This window comes from Melanerpes formicivorus, unplaced genomic scaffold, assembly GCF_026170545.1.
Source record: "Melanerpes formicivorus ecotype bairdi unplaced genomic scaffold, bMelFor1.0.p_v2 SCAF_19, whole genome shotgun sequence".
Lineage (NCBI taxonomy): Eukaryota > Metazoa > Chordata > Aves > Piciformes > Picidae > Melanerpes > Melanerpes formicivorus.
Window position 1 is genome coordinate 13,348,946 of NW_027142371.1, and position 26,456 is coordinate 13,375,401.

Sequence of the window (26,456 nt, forward strand, 5' to 3'; positions counted from 1 at the left end):
AGTCATGAGAGTGGTGAAGCCCTGGAATGGGTTGTCCAGGGAGGTGGTTGAGGCCCCATCCCTGGAGGTGTTTAAGACCAGGCTGGATGAGGCTCTGGCCAGCCTGATCTAGTGCGAGGTGTCCCTGCCCATGGCAGGGGGTTTGGAACTAGATGATCCTTGTGGTCCCTTCCAACCCTGGTTCTATGATTCTATCACTCTATTCAGCTCACCCAAGTGGCAGGACTGGTGTCACTGCTCCCAAATCACAGGGGTCTAACAACAGCCTTGGTGGCTTCCAGAGAGAGCCCTGCAGGCAGCAGGGCCACTGCAGGACTGTGTCACTTGGCATGGGAATCAAGCATGGTGTGAATAAAGGGAGGAAATGCAAACTGAATGCCCATCATCAATGACTCAGGTATCATCGATTATTTTGGCAAGGGGCAGCTCACTGCAGTTCACAAACTGATTCACTGGGGAGGAAAGAGCCCTTCCCTCCAAAAAGGCAGCACAAGGCATCTGCCACAGCTTTCTCCAGAGCAATCGTGTCAAGAGGAGCATTTATGGTGACTCTCCCTGGCACACAAGTGCTTGTCTTGCCATTTCCAGCTGCATGCAGCTGTTTGTAAAGGGCACTGTATCATCAGGTCCTCACATAACCTATATGCTTAGACAGATGATCCAATTAAACACTGCAGCCTCAAAGGAGAACTCTGCCATTCCCTTGAGCACTTCTGGGAGAGCTCTCACTGCTTGTTCTTGTGCTTGAAATGTATGAAGCAGCATTGTCTTCTGCAGCTATTTTTGGGCACCCAGACATTTGCCAAGCACCCATCACTAATTTCTGGATGTCAATCCCTTGTTTTCCTCACCAGGTTCCAGCAGTCAGGGATGTCACACTCGTCTCTAAAGTCGCAGAGCACACGCTCAGAATGATGCCTGCTTTGTCTCTTCAGACTGTGAGCAAAGGCAGGGTGAAAACAGAGATTGCTGCTGGGGAGCTTTGTGCAGGGAAAGGGAGGGAATCCCAGCTGGGTGATGGGATTGCTGTCCCCACAGTGCTGACCAGCACCTTTTGACATGCAGCAGCACGTACCTGGCAGAGAAGCAGCTGTGGAGGCTGAGTAACCTCTGGGATTCCCTGCGATGTCCCCAGCAGCCACCGTGATGAGATAATGTCTGACAGGTTCAGTTCTTGGGGTGACTCACCACAATTCATCCCTGGCCATGGGATGGCAGCAGCTCTGCCATGTGAGCCAGCAGGGCAGGAGCCAGCACTAGCTTGCCCTGGGTGAGTCGATGCTCCAGACTTCAGTCCTTCTACAGAGCAAGGATATACAGGCAGGGGAAGGCCTTTGAGCAGCCCTGAGCAGAAAGTGCTGGAGGTTGCAAATCTCCAGGAGGATTTCACACGTGGAATGTCCTTGCAGAGCTGGATTTCACACGTGGAAGATGATCACAGAGCTCTGCTGTGGAGTTAACTTCTTCCAAGCAGTAAACCCTGTGAAGACAGTAACACCTCTGCTTATTTTACCACCCAGCCTCCACAAGGCACACTGCCTTACTATCGATTCACAGCTCCATCCAATGTCTCCACTTATTTTAGCAGTGATTAAACAGGTCATCAGGAGGAAGGCTGGAGGTGTTAGAGAGCTGTGGTCTCTGCAGCACTGGAGGAAGCAACACAGTGTTTCAGCAAACACAAACACCAAGCATTAGAGCAGCGTTTTCCCAAGGGCAAAACCGGGGGGAAGTGACAAATTCAATCTGAGCACGCTGAGCAGGCTGCCTGAGCAGACTCTGCTGCCCAACCAGGTCTGTCACAGCACTGCAGTCCCTCCCAAAACAAGGCACAAGGTCCAGGGATGCCAGCAGAGCAGCTCTGCTCCTGTGCCCCAGCAGGACTGCACCGTGGAGCTCCTGTGGCCAGGGCTCAGGGGGTGCTGCCACTCCGGCTCTCCCTAAGCACCCAAGCTGGGGCAGATTTGGAGTTGCTGGTCAGAGCTCCAAAGCACAATCTGTGTTCAGGAGCCACAAACCCTATGAGCAGAGCTGTGCTGGCTACTACCAAGTCAAACAAATGATTCTCTAGCCACTTTTCTCCAGCCCTAACACTAAAAGGTAATAAAGGAAAACCATTTGGCTAATGAAAAGATCTCTTTTTGTTTTCTCCTCCCTACCCCATATGCCCCAGCAAAGCAGGTGAGAAGCATTCACCCCTGCTCCAGCTCTGGGATGCTCTCCAGCTTCCTAACCCTCCCCTTCCCCCCAGAGAGCAGTTGGTGGAAAGGAGGATATTTAGCAATCATTAAAATTTCATTTTATTTTTAACCAGACACGCTGCCGTTCCAAAAGCTCCCTGGTGAGAAGGCGATTGGCAGTCTGGGGAGGAGAGAGCTGAGGAGGGGCGGGCTGGAAGGGGATGCAGAAAGGCAGCGATCGCGGGAGCAGCGGAGATGCAGGCAGCGCAGGGAGGGCTTGGCTGCTGGCCAGCCGGCTCCGAGCTCTGACAAACAGCAGAGCTAATAACCTCAATTACAGCCCGGCCTCTCGGGGGGAGCCGCTGATGCCTTTGTTTGTCTGCATCCCAACGCGAAAGCAAAGATTGTGTTCTGCCTGCAGGGGCATACCTTGTGCAGACACCTGAGAAGTCAGCAGTTGGTGTAAGGCAAAGAAAGGTCGGCTAGACTGCCTTCCAAAACTCCCCCCAGATGCTGACAGCTTTCATTCTGGCTTCTCTGAGCTCCCAGATATTTAAGCTTGGCAGCCAAAAGGCTGTGAGTTACCTCATGGCCACATCAGCAGCTTCCAATGTCTCAGTCTTGGCTGAGACAGTGATGGCTTTCACCCTCTGTACCACAGCACACTCTTCCACTGGGGCTCTCACCACAAGAATGGCTCTCTGAAGAAGCTTGGAGCTGTTGTGTAACAGTACAGGGGGACTGGTGACCAAAACCTTTCTTAGACAGGGATGCCTGGGAGGAATAGGCAGAAGGAGACCACCCATGGCTGTGGAGATGCAGCTCTCCTGAGCCCTATCTCAAAGAGCAGTTGAGACTTCAGCAACACTGTTGGACTTGCAGCTGGCTGCACATCTAATCTGCATTCAAGAAAGCTGGAAAGATCAGGAAGATAAACCACTGCCCTCATCACAGGGTGGAGGATCAGGAAAGAGAGCAGGGCAGCATCTCTGCAGGGTCAAGAAGCACACAGCATGCTGCAGAGGTGGGGGCCTGCTGACATCTGCATGAGGAAGACTTAGCTGGAACAGATTTCCCAGAAGATGAGGGTTGCTGTGCAGTCTTTTGTCAGATCTAAGCACTGCTCCTGCTGCCAGAAGGAGCAAGGCTTCTCCTCACGCGTGGCTTCCCTCCGCGTGTCGCTGGACACAGAGCCCTGCAGGCTCAGCCATTCCCTTGGCTCTGCCAGATGGGCCATGAGGATGGTCCCACGTTGCTGTTCTCATGCAGCTCACTGTGCTGCCACTTCATTTCCTTTGCCTAGGAAAAGGCAGACAAAGGCTTGTCAGGCCCAGCCCAGCCTGTGGGGTTGGCCGGTCCCAGGTTCACCTCAGCTCGTCAGCACACCCAAGCAGATCTGCCACCCGAGGTGCTCACAGCAAGATGCCTTCAGGTCACATTTGTATACATTTCAGTGCAGGTGAACTCGTGGAATGGAAGTGAAATTCTCCCAAGTCCCTTAGGAAGCAGAAGCAATCAGCCAGCACTCACAGCTGTGTCACAAGTCAGCTCCATGCCCTGTGTGCACAGGCAAGGAACACAAGGCAGAAACCTGAAAAGACATCCAATAATTCCCAGCTCCCACTCAGCAGATGCTAGATGCAGAGAGGCAAACCACTTCTTCCTGAGAGAAGTGAGCAGCCCCCAGTCTTTGGCAGCCAGGTGTGGGATGGGGTAGGGAGAACATGTTCCCATGGTGTGTCAGATCAGGCTTACCCAGCCTGACTAACATCCATCTCTCCTCGCAGCAAACAAGGACAGGAAGGTGACACTGGCAGTATGTTTGGCCCATGGAAACCAGAGTCTAACAAGCAAGGTAACAGCCCAGGTTAGATCCCCTTGCCTGAGGCATGGAGTCAAATCTTTTCTTGGCTAAAGAGACCCTTGCAATTTAACCTTTGCACATGGCTGGCACATAAAAAATGACAGCAGAAGAACTGTGAAGGAAGGAGGGGGGAGATCCTGTGCTTTTGACCTTCTTTGCTTGAATTAAACAACAAGACAGGGAAGGGCAGAGGCTGGGGTCTAGCACAGCCAGGCTAAACCTCACCATCAGCACCAGCTGGTTCCCACTAGCCACAAAGACATGCTGGAAAATCTGAGGGAACCAGTCATGCACAGCCCATAAATCAAAGCAGATGTCATTGCCTTGTCCTCACCACAGAGCAGAGCCTCACCCCACAGCAGGGCTCCAGCCACACTGGGCCAGTGCTGCACTGCTCACCAGTGACTGGAGCCTTCACAGCCCTGCACCACAGGCTGCACTTTCTGACTTGGACTCATTTCCCCACCTTTAAAGACAGTAAAGGTTGCACAGAACTTAAGGCTGGATGTTTGCCAGGCAGCTATTACCTGACTTCTCAGTAACATCACAGAACCACCAGCCAAACCCTCACAAGGACTTGATGATCTTTGAGGTCTTTTCCAACCTTATTGATCCTATGATTCTAAGAACCCTCCAAGAACCCAAGACCCCAAGTCCTCTTTTACCCCTATACCTCTGCAGAAACCCTTCCTATTCCTGCCACATTTTAGCAAGTGATGACAACTGTGGTGTCAATGAGCCAGGCAAAGCAGCAGAGGAAATAGGAGTTGTGACAGGAACACAGGAAGAAAAGCTGAGGGCTTTTTTTTGGATGGTTTATACCTAAACAATCTAAGGAACATGGATTGTTTGGGATCTAGTTGGGAATGTCCCTGCCAGCTGCATTGGGGATGGACTAGATGACCTTTAAAGGTCCTTTCCAGTCCAATGCATTCTGTGATGCTATCAACGTCAAGGTCAACATGTGCTGGAAAGGGTGCACTTAGCACAGGTCAGATACTCCAGTTCCAAATACCAAACTACCTCCAGATGTCCTCCTGCAGAAAATGTGGTTGTCCATACAGCATCTTTACCCTTGCCCTTTGCTGAAGAACTGCAGTTTGTCATCCCAGACCCTTGGCACCTGCAGTGCCAACTGAGCTCTGCAGGGCACCCACACCCCACAACCAGCTCACCAACTAAGTGCTTGGCACTAACAGAGAGGGTGACCTAGAGGTGACATCACCACCCAATGACCTGTCTGGGGCTCCAAGGGAACAGGACTTGCAGCACAGCCCTTAAAGCAGTGACAAAGCCAGGGTGGGAATGGGGCTATACCACACAGTGTCCTGTACTGGTGCCAGAAGGAGATCTGACCTTCTGGTTCAGGTCAGACTGTGTGACCTATAACTCCAGATTTAAGCAGCTCTGTGCTTAAAAACATGGTTCAGCTACAAGTCAGTGTAGCAACTCAATGAGCATAATAAATGGTGCTTCAACTCTTAAGCACAGAGAAACTGCAGGCAGCAAAAGATGCTCTCCCCTCCGACCCTCCCATCCCAGGAAGATGAGAAAGAAAGGGAAAAGGAGGGGACCATGCAGATAGTGTTGATGATTCTGGGAGAGCTGTGGGGTCGAGGTTGATTAGCAGCTGACAGTGTCCTTTCTGTGTCAGGAGGAGATAAGCCAGAAGCAGAACACTGCAGGCAGCTGATAGCAGCAATTCCCAGATCAAGGCTGGCGGGGGCTGAGGCTGCGGAGCAGGAAAGCCTTCCTGGGGAACATGGCTCACGATGCTGCATGGCTCCGAGGTTTGTGAAGAGTGCCTTGAGCCCACTAAATAAAAACATCTCACTGAAACCTTCTGCTGATCTTCCAAAGCAAGTTTGTTTGCAGCAGAGAGCAGTGTCTCCCAAATTCAAGCCCAGATACATTTCAAATGGAAGCAAGCTTGCCAGAGAGCAGCCCAGCAGCCACCACTGACCACCCCAACTGCTTGAACTCACTCAAGTGTGCTCCTGAAAACATCACAAACCTTGCACCTCCTCCTCACCAACGTCTTTTATCAACCCAGGGATATAGAGTTCATAGGTTAGCACCAGACTTGGTAGAGAGAATGGTTGGGCTCCAAGATCTTAAAGGTCTTTTCCAACCAAAATGATTCTGAGGTTCTATGGAAGCCAAACCTCCCCCTGCCTAGTTTTCAAACAAAGCAAACACTCCTGGCCCACCTGGAGGTTTACACAGGGGCTGCAGGTGACTGCAACAACCTCTGTGTGTTGACTTGCTTTGATCTCTTAAAACAAAGCTTTGGTGTGGGAAGTTTTAAGGGGAAAATGAAGCAGTTTGCTTGCAGCCCCTCCCCTGCCACGGGTACAGAGGTGCAGAGGACAGGATGAGAGCTCCCAGATCACTGTGAAGAGGTCTCACCACTTCTTGTGTTCCTTTCCCAGGAACCTTCCTTCCCCACTGTTTCTTCTGGGGAAAGATCTCATGGCTCTGAGCTATGTCAGATTTGAGGTTCCTCCTCCCCTTTGATATTTCAAGGACAGCAGCAATTTGGATAGTTCTAGCCCTAGCCCCACAGAGTGTTCCAGAGCAGAGGCACTAGCTGAGCACCAGGGATGAGGGAGACACTGGTGACTCAGGAAGGGCTTTGGTCAGCAGCAGGAATGTAACTGCTTTCCTGCATCAAACAAGTCCATCTCCTGCTGCCCACCACCAAAAGGACAAAGAAAGAGCCCTACCCCCTCTGTGGCCATACCAAGTTCTACACACCCTTAGCTGCCCAAAGAAAACAGAGAGACAGAGGGTTTCTAATCCTCAAGCAGGGACAGGCTCCCCCAGGCAGCTGGGCAGCAGAGGGGCTCCTCATTTCAGAGAGAGCAGCGAGCTCCTGTGTGTGTAATAGCCCTGTAATTTAGACATCCAGCCCAGGCCAATGAGGGCTCAGCAGCCACAATCACCACGATTTTAGCCATCCAGCCTAGCACAGAAACCCTCCTGCAATCGCCTTTTCCCAGCACATTATCTTTAATCATAGGCATAATAGGGATTCAATTGGAGCCCCCCAGCTGCCTTTCCTTCCTTATTATTCACAGGGCTGTACTTTCCTCAGCAATAAACCGCTTTCCCCTGCCCTATTTTGCATTGATCTGCCTTAAAGTTCAAAGAAAGTCTTTAAAGGTTTTTTTTGTAGCCCTGTGGGGAAGCTCCTGGCCAGTGATGAAGGTAGAAACTCAGGGGGGTTACCCAGAAAACTGAATTCACAAAGCAACTGCCAAGAGAGCATCCAGCATCCACCACCTTTGCTTTCCTCCAGAGCTCATCCCTGGAAATGTGGCAATCTTCTTTTTTGCTTTGCAGCCATTTGCCAGTGTTGTTTTCATCCCACAGCCAAAATCCCACCAACCAGGATTCCCCCAGCATGTGCTGGTCAGGCTGATGCTTTCCCAGCTTCTCCACCTAAATGCTTTCTTACCAGAGGTCTATGCTTTACCTCTTTCCTCTGCTACCTTTTCCAGTGCTTGGTGAAGAAGGGGTGTGTGATGGGTTGGAAGGGACCTATGGAGGTCACCCAGTCCAACCCCCCTGCTAAAGCAGGACACCCACAGCAGCTCACCCAGGATCACAATGTCCAGGTGGGTTTGGAATCTCTCCAGAGGAGATTCCACAACCTCTCTGGGCAGCCTGCTCCAGGCACCCTCACAGCAAAGAATTTTTTCCTCATGTTTAGGTGGAACCTCCTGGGTTCCAGTGTGTGCCTACTGTCCCTTGTCCTGGCCCCCACTGAAAACATTTGGCCCCATCCTCTTGCCCTCCCAGCCTTTAGCTATTGATCAGCACTGAGAAGATCCCTTCTCAGTCTGCTCTGCTCTAGGCTAAACAGCCCCAGGTGTCTCAGCCCGGACAAACAAGTTCTTTATGCAATATGAGGAGTCTCAACTGCATAAAAAGCAAGTTGCCAACTCACAAAATTAATCCAGGCTGTGTAAATACACAGCTTGCCCTTAATTGACTCTTTAGATGCACCTATGTCAATGCAGCACCCCAGCGACGGATCAGCTTGCCAGACGGAAAGGTCTGGGCCCCCCTGGAGGCATCTGGGCTAACATTTCATAAATTACAGTCATGTTTTCCTCTTCTGTTAATATTTTCATTCCAAAGGTCACTTGCCACACACACTCCCAAATCAGGGGAAGCTGAAGGAAGCTGCTTGGTTCCCAGACTCGGGAAGCACAATCATTCTGTTAATGATGCCAATCCACAGCCTCACTACGGAGACAGATCTAGCTGCAGCCAGGGCACTCACCTCAAGAAAGCTCCATCCTTCACACCTGCCCAGGGAGGTGGTTGGGGCCCCAGTCCCTGGAGATATTCAAGGTGAGGCTTGACAGGGCTCTGGGCAATCTGATCTAGTCGAGGATGCCCCTGCTGAGTGCAGAGGGGGCTGGACTGGATGACCTTTGGAGGTCCCATCCAACCCAGACCATTCTATGGTTCTGTGAGGTCTCCCCTCAATCTCCTCCAGACTAAATGCCCCAAGTTCTCTCAGCTGCTCCTCACCAGACCTGCTCTCCAGACCCTTCCCCAGGCTCATTGCCTTTCTCTGGACACACGCCAGCATCTCATTGGCTTTCTTGTAGTGAGAGGCCTGAATCTGACCCCAATACTGGAAGTGTGACCTCACCAGTGCCCACTACATGGGCACAACCACATCCCTAAGACTGCTGGCCACACTGCTGCTGGTAAAAGCCAGGATGCTGTTGGTGGTCTTGGCTACCTGAGCTGGCTTATATCACAGTATCACCAAGGCTGGAAGAGACCTCAAAGATCACCAACCTGACACCCAAGACCTCATGACTAGACCATGGCACCAAGTGCCACCTCCAATCCCCTCTTGAACACATCCAGGGATGGTGACTCCACCACCTCCCTATCTAAGGACCACAACCTTTTCTCTTCCTATTATCATATTAGCCTGAGAGGGTTTGTGCACTCCATTCTCCAGGGTGTCAGGAACTTAATACTAATTAAATAGCAGATCTCAGGCTCTTCCTCATCAACCCAGCTGTGATCTGAATGATTGCTCCATGGCACTCCACTGCTGCCCGCTTGCTGCCTTTGATTGATTGTCTGCATTTGCTGCTTTCCAACCTGCAGTATTGCTTTGGACAGAGGCATCTTTTGTGATCCTAACTGCATTACACTCCCTGGTCAGATGATGGATTGGACTTTTGAGCCTACCATAAACATCAGCCCCTTCTTGCCAGCACGATATGCATCTGTATTCCATATTCACTGCTCGGTGTATCCTGTATTCAATCATCCTCATATTCATTTCTCCTGATATTATTATGATTAGCCTTGGGGGAACTTGTTTTATAGGCTATTTAGTTTGAATTAAGCATGTGTGTCAGTCCTGCCTGGTGTCTGAAAGAATGCAGATGATAAATGTTGGGACTTATGGACCAGTTTCCATCTCCACCTCTACCCAAGTATCCTCACTGCTGGCCTCTTGGGTCAAAACTTTCCCCACACTAAGGCTGCTGAGTAAATTCATTAGGCACATTTGGAAACTGCTTGTTCTTTCTCCCACCTTCCTCCTTTAATTGATCTCACAGCCAAACATTCAGACTTCTAGCCAGCTCTTTCCTCACACTCCTCTCCCCAAGCACCTTTGTCAGGTTTTAGTGCTTTGCTCCCTCCCCACAAGCTTTGGAGCAAAGCACACCTCAGAGACACAATGCTCACATGGCTCTCCATCTTCCCTCCACTTCTGCCTCCCACAGATGACTCACAGAATTGTCTCTGAGGGTTTCTGGAGTAAGTGGCATCCCGTGTGAGGAGGAGAGCAAGGCATTGCCTGTTGTACTGCACCCCTCTGGAGCAAGACTGAGTCACTCTCTCCTACTTCTGGCTTGAAGCCCACACCCCTCTCTAACTACTGAGAATGGTCACGCTGCAGACAAGCAGCATGAGGGATGTCACTGCTCTGCTGCTTCCCTGGCTGCTACACAAGCTGGGTGACTTCTGTTTCCCCTGCTTCAGACTAATTAGATAGTGTTGGATGATAGGTTGGACTCAATGATCTCAAAGGTCTCTTCCAACCTGGTTAATTCTATTCTATTCCATTCCTATTCCAGCCTAGCCTAGCCTATTCCATTCTATTCTTATCCTATCCTGTTCTTAGTCTATCCTATCCTATCCTGTTCTTACTCTATCCCATTCTAAGGCTTGTCTCCAGGGTTGTTTTTTCACAGGGCCATGGGGTGGGGGGTTTTCTTTGGGTGCATTAAGAAGGGTGTCACACACCATCAGACAAACCCCCAGAGCTCCAAGGAACAGAAGTGAGCAGCCTAATGCACAGAAGAGGATCAGGAAAGTATTTTGTCACCCTGGAAGATGAGAAGCTGTCAAACGATTCTCATCATGGAATCCTTCTAGAAAGGTTTGGGAGCAGCTGGGACACCACCACCGGAGCTGAATGTTGTAAAAACTGGCAGACTGTCTCCTTTCTGTGTCTTTTAAGACACACTTCCATCTGCCTGACCAGAGATGGCAGTTCCTGCTCTCCACAGCTCTGTGAGCAGCACATCCAAGCAAAATGAATCCCCACACACTGGCAGAGCGCCTTGAAATGAAAGGAATAAGAAAAGAAGCCAAGGAGCAGCGAGCAGTGCACGTTGCTGGTCACCTGATGTAACAGCAGGCATCCCTGCACGGCACACTGTGATGCTGGGGACTTAGTCAATGCCCCTGCAGCCAGACTCATCAAGCCATGACTCAGAAATGGCTTTGAGAGCAGAAACATCCTTGCAGATAGGACTGGGGGAGGATGAGGCACAGGGCATCCATTCCACTTAATCCTTGCAGTGTAAGCAGGCTCTAGGACTTCTTTTATTCTGGTAGCTAAAAAAAACCAACCAACAAAACAACCACCTCCCCCAAAAAAAACCAAACCCTAAAATACTTTGCCAGCAGAGAAGCAATAATCGTCCCAGCGCATTGCATCTGCATCCTGCTGCAGGTCCTCGTATAGACATCCATCCCCAGGGTGGTGTGGGCAGGGCAGGAGGAGCAGGAGAAGCAGGAGGGGGAGATGTGAGCTCAAGATGAGTTATGTTTCTGTCTCATTAGCCTGCCAGCTGCAGGGCTCTAATGGCAGGGATCCTTGCCGAGGGTCCTCATTCATTGGGTCAGAGAGATCACGGGCTTCAGGACAGAGGGGAGGAAGATGGCAGTGAAGATATTTTTGTACCTGACCTTTCTTTGAAGGTCAGGAGTTAAGGGGTTGTCTCTTTAAAGATCCAGGGCTTAATATGAAAAGAAGCTTTGCTGAAAGGCTGCATCATTGGACTTGATGATCTCAAAGGTATTTTCCAACCTGGTTAATTCTATTCTATCCTATCCTCTTCTATCCTACCCTACCCTATCTTATCCCCTTCTATCCTACCCCTTTCTATCCTACCCTATCCTATCCCCTTCTATCCTACCCTATCCTATCCTCTTCTATCCTACCTTACCCTATCCTATCCCATCCCATCCCATCCCATCCCACAGACAGCCTTTGTAGGTGCCCATGCTTATAGGATTTCCCCCTACCAGGGAGCATTCTGACATGAAAGCTCACCAAGAGAAGACAAATTCCCAGCCCCTGGGCATTTAACAACCATCTGGCCACTTTTAAAAGCCTATTTAGACACTGACCCTGCTAATCTGAACAGGGCAGACCAGGAAGAGAAGACCTTCCTGAGCTGGAGAGCCCAAAGTTTCCTTCAGTGAAGCAGGACACAAAGCAAAGCAATTGGGTTGGGGTCTTCAGCAGGCTCCAGGCTTCAAAGGGAGGTAGTAAAACCTAAAGGCAGCAACATCTCTGCTTGAATATCCACCGAGGGAAGCAGGAGATAGGTGACTGCTGTTACACATTCCAGCTGACCTCCTCAGTGTCCCACATGGTTTGTAAAAGGTGTTTTCAACAAATACTATTAACTCCCTCTGCTTCCTACAAGCTACTGATTTCCAATGTTTTTGAACAAGTCCTCTGTGCTGTGTGCATTTATTGCTTGACTAGGCTGGAGGTCTCAGGTGCAAAAGGCTGCCTGGGGCTACACCCTGAACTTGATTAAAGGAGGAAATCCTGGCTGATCTGGAGCAGAACAATGTCACTGTTACAAGGAACAGAACAGTTTGGGTGCGAGGGGAGCAGGATTCCCTCCCGTTGGCCACCACCGTTTCGCCCACTGCCAATAGCTGAGCAGGGGGAAAATATTGATTATGAGAACAGCTGGTTTCTCCAATGAGCCTTTCATTTGGGGGAGCTAAGAGCCAGGCTTGCTCTCTGCACACCCAGCTGAACTCTGCCTGTGCTCTTCCCTCGGAGATCAGCTCTCCTCCGTGCCAAATCTGCCACGCTGCCTTTGTTATTGCTGACCCGTCACAGTTTGGAAACACAGCTTAAAATAAATGAGCCTGAGTGCCATGGCTGGAGAGTTATTAAACTGCCTGGCATTGAGGAAATTGCTTTTCATAAACATCCTGAGCTCCTCTGTGAGGGCTTTTTCCCCCCTCCCACCCTTTTCTTTAAGTGTTTAATACAGTGAGCGCCCAAGTTAATCTGAATCAGTCTGCAGACTGAATTGCTAATGAGAAGGGAAGATGTATTATTGCTCAATATTGGAAGGCTGAAGGGTGAGGACAGAGCAGAGAAAGGATTTCCACAATGGGCAAATAATATTTGTTTTGCCTCCTGGTTGTCACCAAATCCCAGCAGGGTGAGGGTTTGGAGGGAACCTTTGGAGATCATCCACTCCGACGACACAGCCTCGAGCTGCATCAGGGGAGGTTCAGGCTGGATGTTAGGAAGAAATTCTTCCCAGCAAGAGAGATTGGCCATTGGAATGTGCTGCCCAGGGAGGTGGTGGAGTCACCATCCCTGGAGGTGTTTAAAAAGAGACTGGATGAGGCACTTGGTGCCATGGTTTAGTTGATTAGATGGTGTTGGGTGACAGGTTGGACTCCATGATCTCAAAGGTCTCTTCCAACCTGCTTAATTCTATTCTATTCTCCCTGCTAAAGCAGGGACACCCACAGCAGGCTGCCCAGGTGGGTTTGGAATCTCTCCAGAGAAGGAGACTCCACCACCCCTCTGGGCAGCCTGTTCCAGGGCTCCAGCAGCCTCACATCAAAGAAGTTTCTCTTCATATTTAGGTGAACTTCTTGCACTTAATGCAGTAGCTCACCAGGTGTCTATGTTTAGCCTGTATCTGGGGCTAATCTCCAGCAGATGCTCCATCACCTAAAGAACCCTCCCCAGAAGAGAAGGGGAATCAGGAGATGAGGCCCATGGGTCCAAATGAAAATGGATTTAATGGAACAGCCAAACTGATACCAAAGCCAGTATGAAGCACCTGACTGTGCAGAGCTGCAGAAGCCCAGTAAACAGCCTTGTAGCTGTTAATTGCCTGTGTAACACTTGGTAGCTCTCAGGCATGGCCCCTGTGTGCTAGCAGTGTCTTGGGCACCCAGAGAAGAGTGTAGGAGGGCAGGTGCTCCAGTCCATGAGTTCACTGGGAAAGGCAGATGCACTGTCCAGGTGAACATGGACAGTGAGCTGCCCTGGACTGAGTCACCACATCTCAACAGCTTCAGCAGGGATGCCCACATGATGTCCCAGCAGCCCAGCTCCTCTTTCAGGACAGACTGCCTCTACTACACTGCTGTTACTAGACAATGTGCACCAGAGCTGAAGTTTGGTAAGGCTATTTGTGCCCTTTCTGTGTGAAACTGCTTGAGCTGAAGCAGGACAGGGAGAGGATGGCCTGCACTGTTCTATCTGTCTGCTTGGCAACCCCACTCCTCAGGGCTGGGAATTGTTTCTTACCTGTAGAATCACAGAATCATTCCATTGTTCAGGCCAGAGAAACCTTTAAGATCATCAAGTCCAACCATGAACCCAGCACTGCCAAGTCACCACTAAACCATATTCCTCAGCACCACATCTCCATGGCTTTTAAACTCCTCCAGGAAGGGGGACTCCATCCCTGCCCTGGGCAGCCTGTTCCAGGGCTTGACAACCCTTTCAGGGAAGAAACTTCCGGATTTCCAGCCTAAACCTTCCCTAGTGTCACTTCAGGCCATTTCCTCTCTTCCTGTCACTTGCTCCCTGGGAGAACAGACAACCGCTCACCTCACTGCTTGTGCCACAAGGTCATGCTGCTCTTCAAAACAATCCTGGGCAGGGTCCCTTCACCTCAACCTCACCATCTGGGATTCCAGACAGGAAGCAGGTTGGTGAATCCATCTCCTATCCATCCAACAGTCCTGAACATCCTCATAGGTACTGCAGACTGGAAGGTGCTCTGGCCACTTCTCCAGCCTGATATGGAGATACAGTAGGAGAGCCACCCCCCTTCTGCACCTTACTCTCTGAGTGGGGCTGAGGGATAACTGCAATGACCATCATGGTACCAAGGAGGGTTCCTGGAGATGCCTTTACATCAAGACTGAAAGGAGCAGTGCAATTTCCAGTCCTCACCCCATTTTGAGCCCCAGCAGGACCAAGGGGTGGAAACCAGCAGCTGAAAAGGGCAAACCAGCCCTCGACTGTCCTGGGTTCCTTTAACTCATGAGTTTGTAGCTCCCTGATGGAGATACACAGGAGGCCACTGCTGCCACCATCTCTTCAGATGCAAAATCTAAGTGAATCCTTCATCAGTAATGAATTCCTGTTTGCAGTGCCCCTAAATTGAGGAAAATGAGCATTTCTTTTTGCTGACAGAGAAGCAGAGCAGTACCCCAATGGGGTTGCTACGCAACCACCTCCTGCACATGGCTGATAACACTCACAGCATTATTTCCCCGCCTGGCTGCACCCTCAGAACAAAGCCCAGCTAATGAAGCTTTTAAATGCTCTTGGCTCTGCCTTTGACAGTTCAACATGGGTTTTCCTTGCATGTATGTGACAGTTGCAGCAGTGACTCGCTGTACCCTCCAGCCAGGGATGTCTCCAGAGCTGGACAGAGGAAAAGCCCAGAGGAGAGAGCAATGGTTGGGATTGGGGAAGAGCAGCAAAACAGCTGCCAGGCACAAGCAGCCCCAGGAATGGAGGGCAGCCACACACACACCAGAGCATCACAGAATCGTTTAGGCTGGAAAAAACCTTCAAGATCATCGAGTCCAAACATTAACCCTTCTCTACTGAGTGAATCACAAAGCCACATCCCCAAGCACCACATCTGCATGGCCCTCTGAAACCTTGAGCCATCAGCACCACAGACCAAGCCAGACAGCCTCCAGCAGCCATTTACTCATCAGATGCAACACCCTGACGACAGCAGAGCTGGGGGGTTGGGGACAGCAAGGATAAACCTCCCCACTGGCAAATGGGAAAAGGAGCTGGATGAAGACAACTCACCAGGATAAGCAGTTCCAGTCCCCTGAAGCACTTCCAACTTCTTTCTTTCAACAGTATGCTGAAATGAACCTGACCATGGTTTTCTTGGCCAGCACATGTAAGCAAACCCCTCTTCTGCTCAATGAGCATCAGTGGTAAGGGGCACCAGCTTCCACCACAGACATCTTCAACCTCCTGTAAGAGCAATCAGCTGGTGTTGAAGCAGTCCTACTTTGTAACTGGGACACTGTCTCCCTCCATCACTGCCAGATCTGCCCTCCACAGAGTCAGGCACAGGGTCTGCCCCATTTCTGGCACTGAGCTACCCTCCCCTTTTTCATGCTGATGGCCAGAGCTGGTTTCTTCTGCTATGGCAGATCTACCCTTCATCACTTTGTTTCACAGGAGAGCAGACCACAGTGAAATGAAGAGCATCTTCCTGGCCCTCCAGTATCTTGCCTACTTCACAGCATCACCTTAATTACATGTGCAGATGCCACACAACCCTGGAATGAGAAGGCAATGAGAATGGGCTGATGACCTCCAGCACACCTCAAAAGCTTCAACAGGGACAAGCTCCTGCAGCTGAACAGCTTTATATAGACAGCACATGGCTCCAAGTGTGGTTTTCATTAGGAAACTCCCATGGAGTCAGGGCATGAATTCAAACCCTGGGGACTGCTCTATACCCTGTGCTACTTCAACACACATAGGTGCAGCCTGAGAGACCGTGGCTCCATCATGCAGCTGGAACCCATTTCCACCAAGGAGGACTGGCCAGGCTTACAAGGACATCTACCCTTGGACAGCAAAGCAGCTGGAGGAGGCAGAGCAGGCTACATCTGCCAAGCATGTGACAACCTGAAGGATTAATCCTGCTCTCACCATTACTCTTTAAACATGGCCCTTTGGGTTGTAGCTTAACAGCCACGGTAGCGTTAGGTGGACTCAGTGACCTTGGAGATGTTTTCTAACCAGAACAATCCAATAGAATAGAATACAATAAACCAGACCAGGTTGGAAAAGACCTTTGAGATCAAGTCCAACCTATCACACAACACCATCTAATCAACTAAACCATGGCACCAAGCGCCCCATCCAGTCTCTTCCTAAGCACCTCCAGGGATGGTGACTCCACCACCTCCCTGGGCAGCACATCCCAGTGGCCAATCTCTCTTTTTGTGAAGAACTTCTTCCTAACATCCAGCCTAAACCTCCCCTGGCACAGCTTGAGACTGCTCTTGTTCTGGTGCTGGTTGCCTGGGAGAAGAGACCAACCCCCACCTGGCTACAGCCTCCCTTCAGGTAGTTGTGGAGAGCAAGAAGGTCTCCCCTGAGCCTCCTCTTCTCCAGGCTAAGCAACCCCAGCTCCCTCAGCCTCTCCTCACAGGGCTGTGCTCCAAACCCCTCCCCAGCCTCGTTGCCCTTCTCTGGACACCTTCCAGCAACTCAGTCATGTTTCTATGATTCTGCAGACACCTAGGTAAGAACCACGAGGGAGCAGCTCACTCAGGCATTCCAACCCAGCCCTGCTCTGGGTTCAGGGTCCAACAAACCAACCCACCTGGCTGCTCACCCGCCGGGGCTCTGCCTGGCTGGGCTGAGCTGAGGAAAGCACAGCCTGAGTGCTTTTTGTTGGGAGGCAAAATTATCTAGCAAGAGACAATTAGGGGCCATTACCATTAACAGCAGAGTGTGGAAAAGAAAATACAATCATTTAAAACCCTAATCCTCTAAGCCTGTGTTATCCTGAAGCCTGCAACCCCTTTTCTCTACCTCTGTGCTAAATAGGTCTCATTTAGTCCATTTGTTCTGTCCCGAGCCAGGCAAAGGGAAAGCAGGCTTGATCCATTTGGTTAATCACAGTAATTTTGTCTTAAATACAGGCAGCTGAGTGTTCATCAAGTCACAGATTTTGCCTGTTACTGAGAGACCTCCCCCCAGCTTAATAATTAGGGATAATAAGTGGCTCATAATAAATGCGAGCCCCAACGAGGCGCTCCGCCAGCGCGGCGCAGAACAGGGAGGGCTCTTAGGGAACCCCCAGGTCTGTTTCTCCTCTTGCAGTAAACAATGCCATATCTTTAATTGTCTCTCTTGAAACCCTGGGCCAGCTCTGCTGGTTTGTTATAAGTAAAAGGCAATTATTCCACCCTCTGACTGCCTCTTGTGTCCAGGGAAGGCTTATTAGAGAGTCATCAGCGCAGGATGAGAGCAACTTTCTCCACCTGCACTGACTAGGCAGGTACACAGACTGAGCTAGGAGGTAACATGAGTGTGTTACACACAACTGTGCTCCTCAGGCCTTTTAAAGCTCTGGGTGAGGCTCAAAAAAAATCTGTTGCAACACAAGTTGTAAGCTGTCATAGAGTCACAGAATTGTTTAGGCTCTAGAGACCTTGAAGATCATCAAGTCCAATCATTAAGCCACCACTAAACCCTCAGCACCACATCCACGCAGCATTTCAGTCCCTCCAGGGATAAGGACTCCACCATGCCCTGGGCAGCCTGCTCCAGGGCTTGACAATCCTCTTAGGGAAGAAAATGTTCCCAATGTCCAAGTTAAACCTCCCCTGGCACAACTGGAGGCCATTTCTTCTTGTCCTATCACTAGTTACCTGGGAGAAGAGAGCAGTTTCCTCTTGGCTGCTCTTAAGACTTCTGCTCCAGAACCTTCCACAGCTTCATTGTCCTTCTCTGGAACATGCTCCAGCACCTCAATGCCTTTCTAGTAGTGAGGGACCCAACACTGAGCCCACTATTGGAGGTGGGAGAGATAGCACTTTGATACTACTGAAGATAAATGGGTGAAGAGAGTTTGATAAGCTGGTGTTTTCCTCAGGTAATTGCCCAGAAAGCTTTCTAAAGCTGCTTGGATGCTCCTCTCTTCCCTTTTGTTTCTGGGTAGGAGACCAAGTCCTGCTTTTCTTCCCAGCAGTACTGGCCAGGCTGCTGCTGCTGCTACTGGTTTTAAACCAACAGCAGTGGATTTATGCCATCATTTCCTCCCTGGCTCTTGAGCACTACGGTATTACTCTCAATTGAACCAAAGATTCAGGCTGGATTCTTGCTTTCCATGGCCAACTTGGATGCAGGTCACTGAGCACAGCTCAGCAGAGAAGGGACTGAGAGGTGAGAAGAGGATTTCCATTGGGCCATGGACATCTTTTCTTAAGCTTCAACTTATAAGAGCAGCTCTCCTTCCTCCAGAAGTGATCAGTGAATCCTTGCTGCTTACAGACCTTCAGCCACATTAACCTTCTTCTGGGCTTTCTACACCCAACATGGACCTTCTCTTCCGCCTCCCAGATCACACCAGGGGAGGTTTAGGCTGGATGTTAGGAAGTTCTTCATAGAAATCACAGAATCACACAATCACCAAGGTTGGAAGAGACCTCAAAGATCATCAAGTCCAACCTGTCGTCACAGACCTCATGACTAAACCATGGTCATGTCCAATCCCCTCTTGAACACCTCCAGGGATGGGGACTCCACCACCTCCCTGGGCAGCACATTCCAATGGCTAACAACTCTCTCAGTGAAGAACTTTCTCCTCACCTTGAGCCTAAGCTTCCCCTGGCACAGCTTGAGACTGTGTCCTCTTGTTCTGTTGCTGGGAGCCTGGGAGAAGAGACCAACCCCCTCCTGGCTACAACCTCCCTTCAGATAGTTGTAGAGAGCAAGAAGGTCTCCCCTGAGCCTCCTCTTCTGCAGGCTAAGCAACCCCAGCTCCCTCAGCCTCTCCTCACAGGGCTGTGCTCCAGACCTCTTCCCAGCCTCGTTGCCCTTCTCTGGACACATTCAAGTGTCTCAATGTCCTTCTTAAACTGAGGGGCCCAGAACTGGAAAGAGAGATTGGGCATTGGAATGTGCTGCCCAGAGAGGTGATGGAGTCCCCATCACTGGAGGTGTTTAGGAAGAGACTGGATGGGGTGCTTGGTGCCATGGTTTAGTCGATTAGATGGTGTTGGATGCTAGGTTGGACTCAATGCCCTCAAAGGTCTCTTCCAACCTGGTTAATTCTATTCTATTCTCTTTCACATCTCCCCCACATGATCACCCAAGGAGGAGCTTCCCCAGAAGCTACAACATGAAACTCCTGTCAAGCTCTCTTAGCCTCCAGGTGGACCCCTCCATCAGGCAGGAGGGCAAACCCTGCTGGCATTCACAGCCCTGCTGGCACTTGCCAGGCTCATTCATTCATTCCCAGCCAGTGATGAAACTGCAGCCAGGAGATTTTTATTGCAGTTTTATTGTTTTGGTGGATAAATGAATTTTAAATACAGAATTAAAATCTTGTATAAAAACCAGCCAAACAAACAACCAAAGTTATTAAAAGACAGCATCCAGAAGCAGGCTGCACCTCAGGGACTGAGAAAAATATTTCACACTTTCAGGAAGAAAGAGAGGAAAGAAAAAAAAATGAGAAGCATAACCATCACCTGGGAAGGGTTTGGCTCTGAGTTGTTTTCTTTATCCACTTCCTTCCAATCTGAGAGCTGATGTTTGTTCTCAGGAGATTCCTCCACCAACCTTGTTGCTACAGCACTGATTCACCTTGTGTGGTGTGACCTGCCCCCCCCCCCCCCCCCCCCCCCATTTGTTGTCACAGCAGCAGTGATGCTGTGTTGTCCTCCCCAGGTGTATGGAAACCACCCAGCAGAGGAGGGGGTGGAACCCCACAGCATTATGTGATCCTCACAAAGGATCTTTTGAGCAGGAAGAGGTTCTCCTGTCTCTCTCACTGATACCTCTGAGTGTTGGGTGTTTCTTAGAGCATCATATCTCTGGTATTTGCTCTTTGCCAAGCTCCATCCCCACAACAAAGACCTCCAGAAGCGATGGGTGAGGAGGTGCCCTCAACTTTTAATGCTCAGTTTTGAAGCAGCCTGATCATTTGAGAGCCACAAGTCACCCATCCTCAAGGACAAGAATCAGACCCTTTCAGGTGCAATTTAAGCCCCCCTAAAAAACCTCAAGAAGTCTCAGCTTTGGGGATGTGGGTCAGGGTTGGAACTGGGGTGGGGTTTTAGTGAAGGTGATCCCACCACTCAGTGCATCTGCATCAGCTCAAGCAAAAAACCATAGGGGCAGAGTCTCTACCACAAGCATCCATCTGAAGACATCAGCACCACTCACACAGCATTCACAGCAGGTCAGAATGAACATGGACTACAGCTCTCTGTTCCTCAAGGATGTTATCCACCAAGAGGCTTTGAGCACACAGACAGACAAGCCACAGAATTAAGTGTCCTTACAACAGAGACTGGGACTAGGAGATACTGAATGGGGATAGCTACATATCAGCCTGGCTTCAAAAAAGCAGAGGTGGGGGCAGGGGGAGGGGAAGTTCAATGGAGACAAATTCATTGATCAAAGGAAGTAATACTGGAGATTGTCACTAGTGCAGCTGGGAGCTGGCAAATGAAATACTTTGAGCATATGCTTGCAGGGCAGCCCTGCTTCTGCCACAGGAATAAATATCCAAGTGTTTAAAAACAGTCTATTAAAAAAAAAGAGCCAGGAGTACTGTCAGAGAGGGTGCAGGTTCCATCCTCCTGGAACTGCAGGGTAGGGTTCCTCAGGTGAGGTATTTCAGCAGAACACTTCCCACAGGCACACTCCTCTCCCACAGGCACAGCCGAACCCGAGCTGAGCTCAGGGGATGACCGGGCAGCGATGCCAGGTGCAAGCCTTCTGCTCTCCAGCAGCCACACTGTGCTGTGTGGGATGAGAACATGCAGTCACAGTGGCCAAGGCTCAATTCAGTACCCACTGTGTGACCAGAGCAAGGCATGGACCTCTTATTTCAGCCACTGCACGTCTTACTTAGTGGGGAGGGGTTGCTTTGTCTGCATTCTCCCAGAGTCTTCCCAAAGGAAGTTGAGTTCAGTTCACGTGGCCATGTGAGGTGACTAACCCCAAGTTATCTTCAGAGTGTTTCTTTGGTTTATTTGTTGACATACAGCAAGATAAATGGATGGTTCACCTTCACATCAATGGCAAGCTGTGCACGTGTTACCAGCAGAGCTGTGTGGGGCAGGCATGGCTCCTATCACACCACACATCTGAGAGGCTGTTGTCCATCCCATACTTTTCCCAAGGGAAGTTATTTTCTTCTGCACACATGTGTTTGACTGCAGTCACTACATACAGGATGTTTGCCTCACATCCCCTTTGGCCTTTTTGGAAGCATCCTCTTTCACTCCCCAAAGACTGTAGCAGTGTCTTACAGGTGAAAGCCAAATCCTTCTGGTGGTGTGCAAGAGCCAAGAGTGGCTCTCACCAAAGGGATGTCATTAGTACCTCTGCAGCCTTTGACTGTCTCTTCTCAAAGACATGAAGTCACCAAAAGAAAGAGCAAATCCAGGCCTGAGACCTTCAGGACGTTTCCTCTCTTGCATTTGAACTCTGCTGCAGAATCAGGGCAGCCTTCTTTGCAGGGCTTGTCTTGGGCGGCTATTTTGCCAAGAATAATCAGACCCCTGCAAATCCAGCTACCTGACAGTAACTGCTGCCTGCTCTCAACCCCCTGTTGGCTTGCAGGCTGCTGAACTCACAGCCAGCTCTCATGGAAAGCAGCACACAAAGCTGCTTTTCCTTCAAAGACAGAAGCATTGTCCAGTCTGGGACTAAAGCAGGACCATCTCCACGGCTTTTTCCTCCATGCCTTCCAAAACCTTCCAACTAAATGCTTCAGCTTTGCTCCTGCTGTCCTTAGAACACCCGAGGATAAGATGGATTTTGCTTAATTATCCACTCAGCATGGGGATTGATGTGGTAGAGGTCTAAGAGGTAAGTGTCTGGGTCCAGGCAGTGCTCACCTATCAAAACAGATTCAAAGGTGGGGGGGGGGGGAAAGATCAAATCAAACCAACACTTTTCATATCCTTAGCCCTCTAGTTGCTAGGGATTGGGCTTTATGTTTATCTCTTCCCCCCCCCTACAACCCCTGGTATTTGTTCCACATTAATGTCAATACCACAACTGCTCAGAAGTAACTTCTGTTAAATGCTTCTTACAACTACACTAAGCCCAAGCTTTGACCTTTGTGGAAAGGTTATCTCTGCTTTGATACCCAAGGCCTTCAGCACTTGAAAAACCATCGTGAAATACATTAGGGATCCAATGCAGAGAATGAGTTACTTCCCCTGACACAGCTTTTGTTCTACAGATGGCTACTAAGAGAAATTCTAAGGGGCAGACAAAGCCCTCTGGGATCCAACAGCCTCCAGAAGCAGCTGTGTCAGGGCAGAAGAATTCCTTCCCATTTTCAGACCCCCTCCCCAATCTGCTGCTACAATCATATCATTCAAGTCCTCTCTCTACTCGATGGCATTGCCCTGCTGACAAATAGAAATCAGTGACTCATGAACATCATCAACTCCTTTGAGTCTCAAGGCACAGGATGAAGCTGCTCTTTGCTTAGATTAATGCAGTTTATGAGCTCTACTCTCAATTCCAAACATGAATCTTTACCCTTGAGGGGAGAGGGAGCTCAGCATGCTGCATTGAAAGGAATGGGAGCAGGGTTTGGTTTCAAGATGGATAAAGTTTTGCATGCCCCATCCTCAAGGCTTCTGGATGTTCTGAGTTTCCACCTTTCCTGACAGGCAGCTTCTCAGTAAGATCCATTAATGTTGTTGGAAGTCCTGGCTGCAAGCTGCCCACAGAGTCATGCTGCAAATGCTTTGCAGTGATGGCTGGGAGACATGTTGAATCCCCACCCCTGGGAGTGTTTCAAAGCTGCAGAGATAAGATGCTGAGGGAGATGGTTCAGCACCAGGCTGGGTAGTTAAAAGAATGGTTGGACTTGATGATCTGAAAGGTCTTTTCCAACTCAAACCCATTCCATTCCATTCTATGTGAACCATGAAGCCAAGAGCCTGTTTGCTGGGGGTGAGGTTAACCCACTCTTGGTCCTTTGTCTCATAACTTTGAGCCCATTCCAAATCTCATCCTTTTTAAACTCCCTCCTAAGAGAAGTTAAGCATGTTAAAAAAAGATACAGAATCATAGAATCATCTAGGTTGAAAAAGACCTTTAAGATCATCCAACCACAAACCTAACACTGCCAAGACCACCACCAAACCATGTCCCTAAGCAGCACTTCTACACAGCCTTTCAATACCTCCAGGGACATTGCCTCAAACACTTCCCTGGGCAGCCTGTTCCTAGGATCTTGCAGCTAGAGGCAGCTAGAGGCTGTTTCTTCTCATCCTTTTCTGAATGAAATGACAAATCCCCTTTTCATTCCAATAAATGTTGCAGATGCTGCCACCCAGACTTACCAATATTGCCTCCCACTTCATATAGAAGCAAGTTTGTGCAGTCCACTGAGTTGTTACTGTAGGAAGAGAAACACAATGAAGTGAACAAAGCCCTGCAAAAGGCAGGTCAGGTAGTTCAGTAATGTTTCTTCCCCCAAACTGATCATGGTTCAGAGACCAGCAAGGGTCAAGGGAGCAGCAGGCCATGGTAGAGAGGCATTGTTGATCCTTCTGAAGAGTGCAGCTGCTGAAAAGGACACCCAAAGGTGACAAAAATCCCCCAGTCAGGCAGATGTTCCTCACTTGGTGAGAAGCACACCATGCACACACTGACTTTTCAACAGGAAGGCAACAGGCACAAAAATCAAAGCTCACTGAGAGCATCACTTGAGACCTGTTGGTGTGTTGAAGTGAAGATCATCTGCAGGAAGACTCTGGCAGCTGCAGTAGCAGCCTGTTAGTGAGATACTAGTCCTAGCTGACCCATATTCAGCCACTTTCCCATCCACCCTCATCTAGGCATCTTCTGCCCAGAGACACAGTCAGGAGGTTCACTGTTTATCTACTAAACACAGTCCTCAGGGCATGATGACAGAGAAAATCTTTTGTTCATTTTTTTGCAGGTTATTGCAGCAACTGGAGCATAGGAGGGAATTGCAGAGCTCATTTAGGAAGCTCCCACATTAACACACACAAGCTGCAGATACTATTCCAGGCAAATAACTCTCCACAGGTAGGATGTTTACCTCCAGGAGTGCTAACAGAGGATGTGTGTTGAATATTATTCCACTTTCTCTTCCATTCAGCAGGGCTGTGCACATCCTGCTGGAGCTCACTCACCATCCAGCAGCCCAGAGGGGACTCCTGACCTCCTGAGCACTGTGGAACTAACATTAGCTTGTCCCATCCAACAAACTATTCCCAAAGCTTAGAGCAGTCAGCAGTCTCCTAAGGGCTCACTGTGCCACCACACCAGACAGAAACCAGCAGCTAGGCCATCTGCTCTTTGTTTTCCTCCTTCCTTTTAAAACACCCAACCCAAAGCAAACCAGAGGAAAGCCATTTACCACTTGAGAAGGTTGACAGTGTTAACAATATTCCAGCCATTCTGGCAGAGGTTCTTCTGAAACTGCTTCAAGACATCAGCAACTCTGGTTGCATTGTTCAGATGGACTTCCAGGGAATCCTTCAGGAGAAGGGAAGCATGGACTTTCACAATCTTGGAAGGCTGAGCAAGGTAAAAAGGAAGAAGTGCTTAAAGACAGACTGCTGTCAGCTGAAGAATCAAGTTTCAGAGCAGAGAGTGTAAGAATCACAGAATCAATAAGGTTGGAAAAGACTTCAAAGCTCATCAAGTCCAACACTTCATGGCTAACCAAACCATGGCTTCAAGTGCCACATACAGTCCCTGTTTGAACACCTCCAGGGATGAGGACTCCACCACCTTCCAGGGCAGCACATCCCAATGGCCAATCTCTCTTTCTGGGAAGAACTTTCTCCTCACCACAAGCCTAAACTTCCCCTGGCACAGTTTGAGACTGTGTCCTCTTGTGCTGGTTGCCTGAGAGAAGAGACCAACCCCCACCTGTCTACAACCTCCCTTCAGGTAGTTGTAGAGAGCAATGAAGTCTCTCCCCTGAGCCTCCTCTTCTCCAAGCTAAACAACTCCAGCTCCCTTATAGGGCTTGTGCTCGAGGCCTCTCCCCAGCCTCGTTGCCCTTCTCTGGGGCAGCCGGCCAGGTATTCAGAGAATTTGGGTTTGTTTCTTATCCCACACATACTCCAGGCTGGAAGGTTACAGAAGGACAAAGAGGCAATGGGCACAAACTGGAACCCAGGAGGTTCTAACTGAGCAAGAGGAAAAGCTGCTTTGCTGGAGCAGGCTGCCCAGAGAGGTTGTGAGGTCTCCTGCTCTGGAGAGACCCCAAACCAGCCCAGACATCGTGATCCTGGACAACCTGCTGTGGGTGCCTCTGCTTTAGCAGGACTAGGTGATGCCCTAGCCTGTGAAACCTCAAGGAAAGGATTCTAAACAATCCACGGGTGCTGGCTGGGGCGGCACACGCAGCTCTCCATCAGCGTGCGCTGGTGCTCTCTGCTGTCCGAAGGCAGCACCCGCACGGGCAGCAGCACAAGCTCCGATGGAAACGGCATTGGTCAGCCCAAAACCTGACCAGCTGCTGTGCACAGGGCTGGCAGACTACTCTGGAATCCGTTTAAATGACTGAAAGAGGAGTTCGGGCAGCTGAATTACAGGCTGCTGAGTCTCAGAACGGTAGCTGCAAACCAAGCCAGGAAGCCTCAGCACAAATCCTTCCCTGAGCTCAGCTCAGCTGCTGCTTTCTCAAGGCTGTTTTCACCAACTGTAGAGAACCCTGAACTATTCTAATGGGGTCTGACTGCAGCAATTTAACTTTGCAATCTTACATCCTCTGCAAAAACAGTGCAGGTTCCCGAGGCTGACAGAAGTGTGGTAATGGCACTTCCAAAGCATCAGCTCGTCTGTTTGGCTGCCTGAGCAGCAGCTGTCCCCTCTGAAATCAGCACCTTCAACAGCAACATGGAATCACAGAATCAACCAGGCTGGAAAAAACCTCAGAGATTATCAAGTCCAACCTCTTACCTAATACCTAACACCCCCTGGCAACCAAACCAAGGCTCCGAGTGCCACATCAAATCCTTTCTTGAACACTTCCAGGGATGGTGACTCCACCACCTCCCTGGGCAGCACATTCCAACAGCTAACAACTCTATGAAGAACTTTATCC

At 49.9% G+C, this 26,456-nt stretch overlaps 1 protein-coding gene across 3 annotated transcripts in view; it reads right to left on the reverse strand.

Annotated features, from left to right (window-relative positions):
* Positions 1-19,998: 19,998 nt before the first annotated feature.
* ARHGAP40 (Rho GTPase activating protein 40) overlaps positions 19,999-26,456 on the reverse strand; it is a 28,388-nt gene continuing 21,930 nt past the window's right edge. For all 3 annotated transcript variants that reach the window (XM_068150124.1, XM_068150126.1, XM_068150125.1), the window contains exons 13-15: positions 24,756-24,916; positions 23,710-23,765; positions 19,999-22,242 (exon numbers count right to left, since the gene is read on the reverse strand). In XM_068150124.1, the coding sequence (XP_068006225.1) occupies positions 22,136-22,242; positions 23,710-23,765; positions 24,756-24,916 (324 nt within the window). In that variant the 3' untranslated portion in view covers positions 19,999-22,135. The remainder of the gene's footprint in view (positions 22,243-23,709; positions 23,766-24,755; positions 24,917-26,456) is intronic.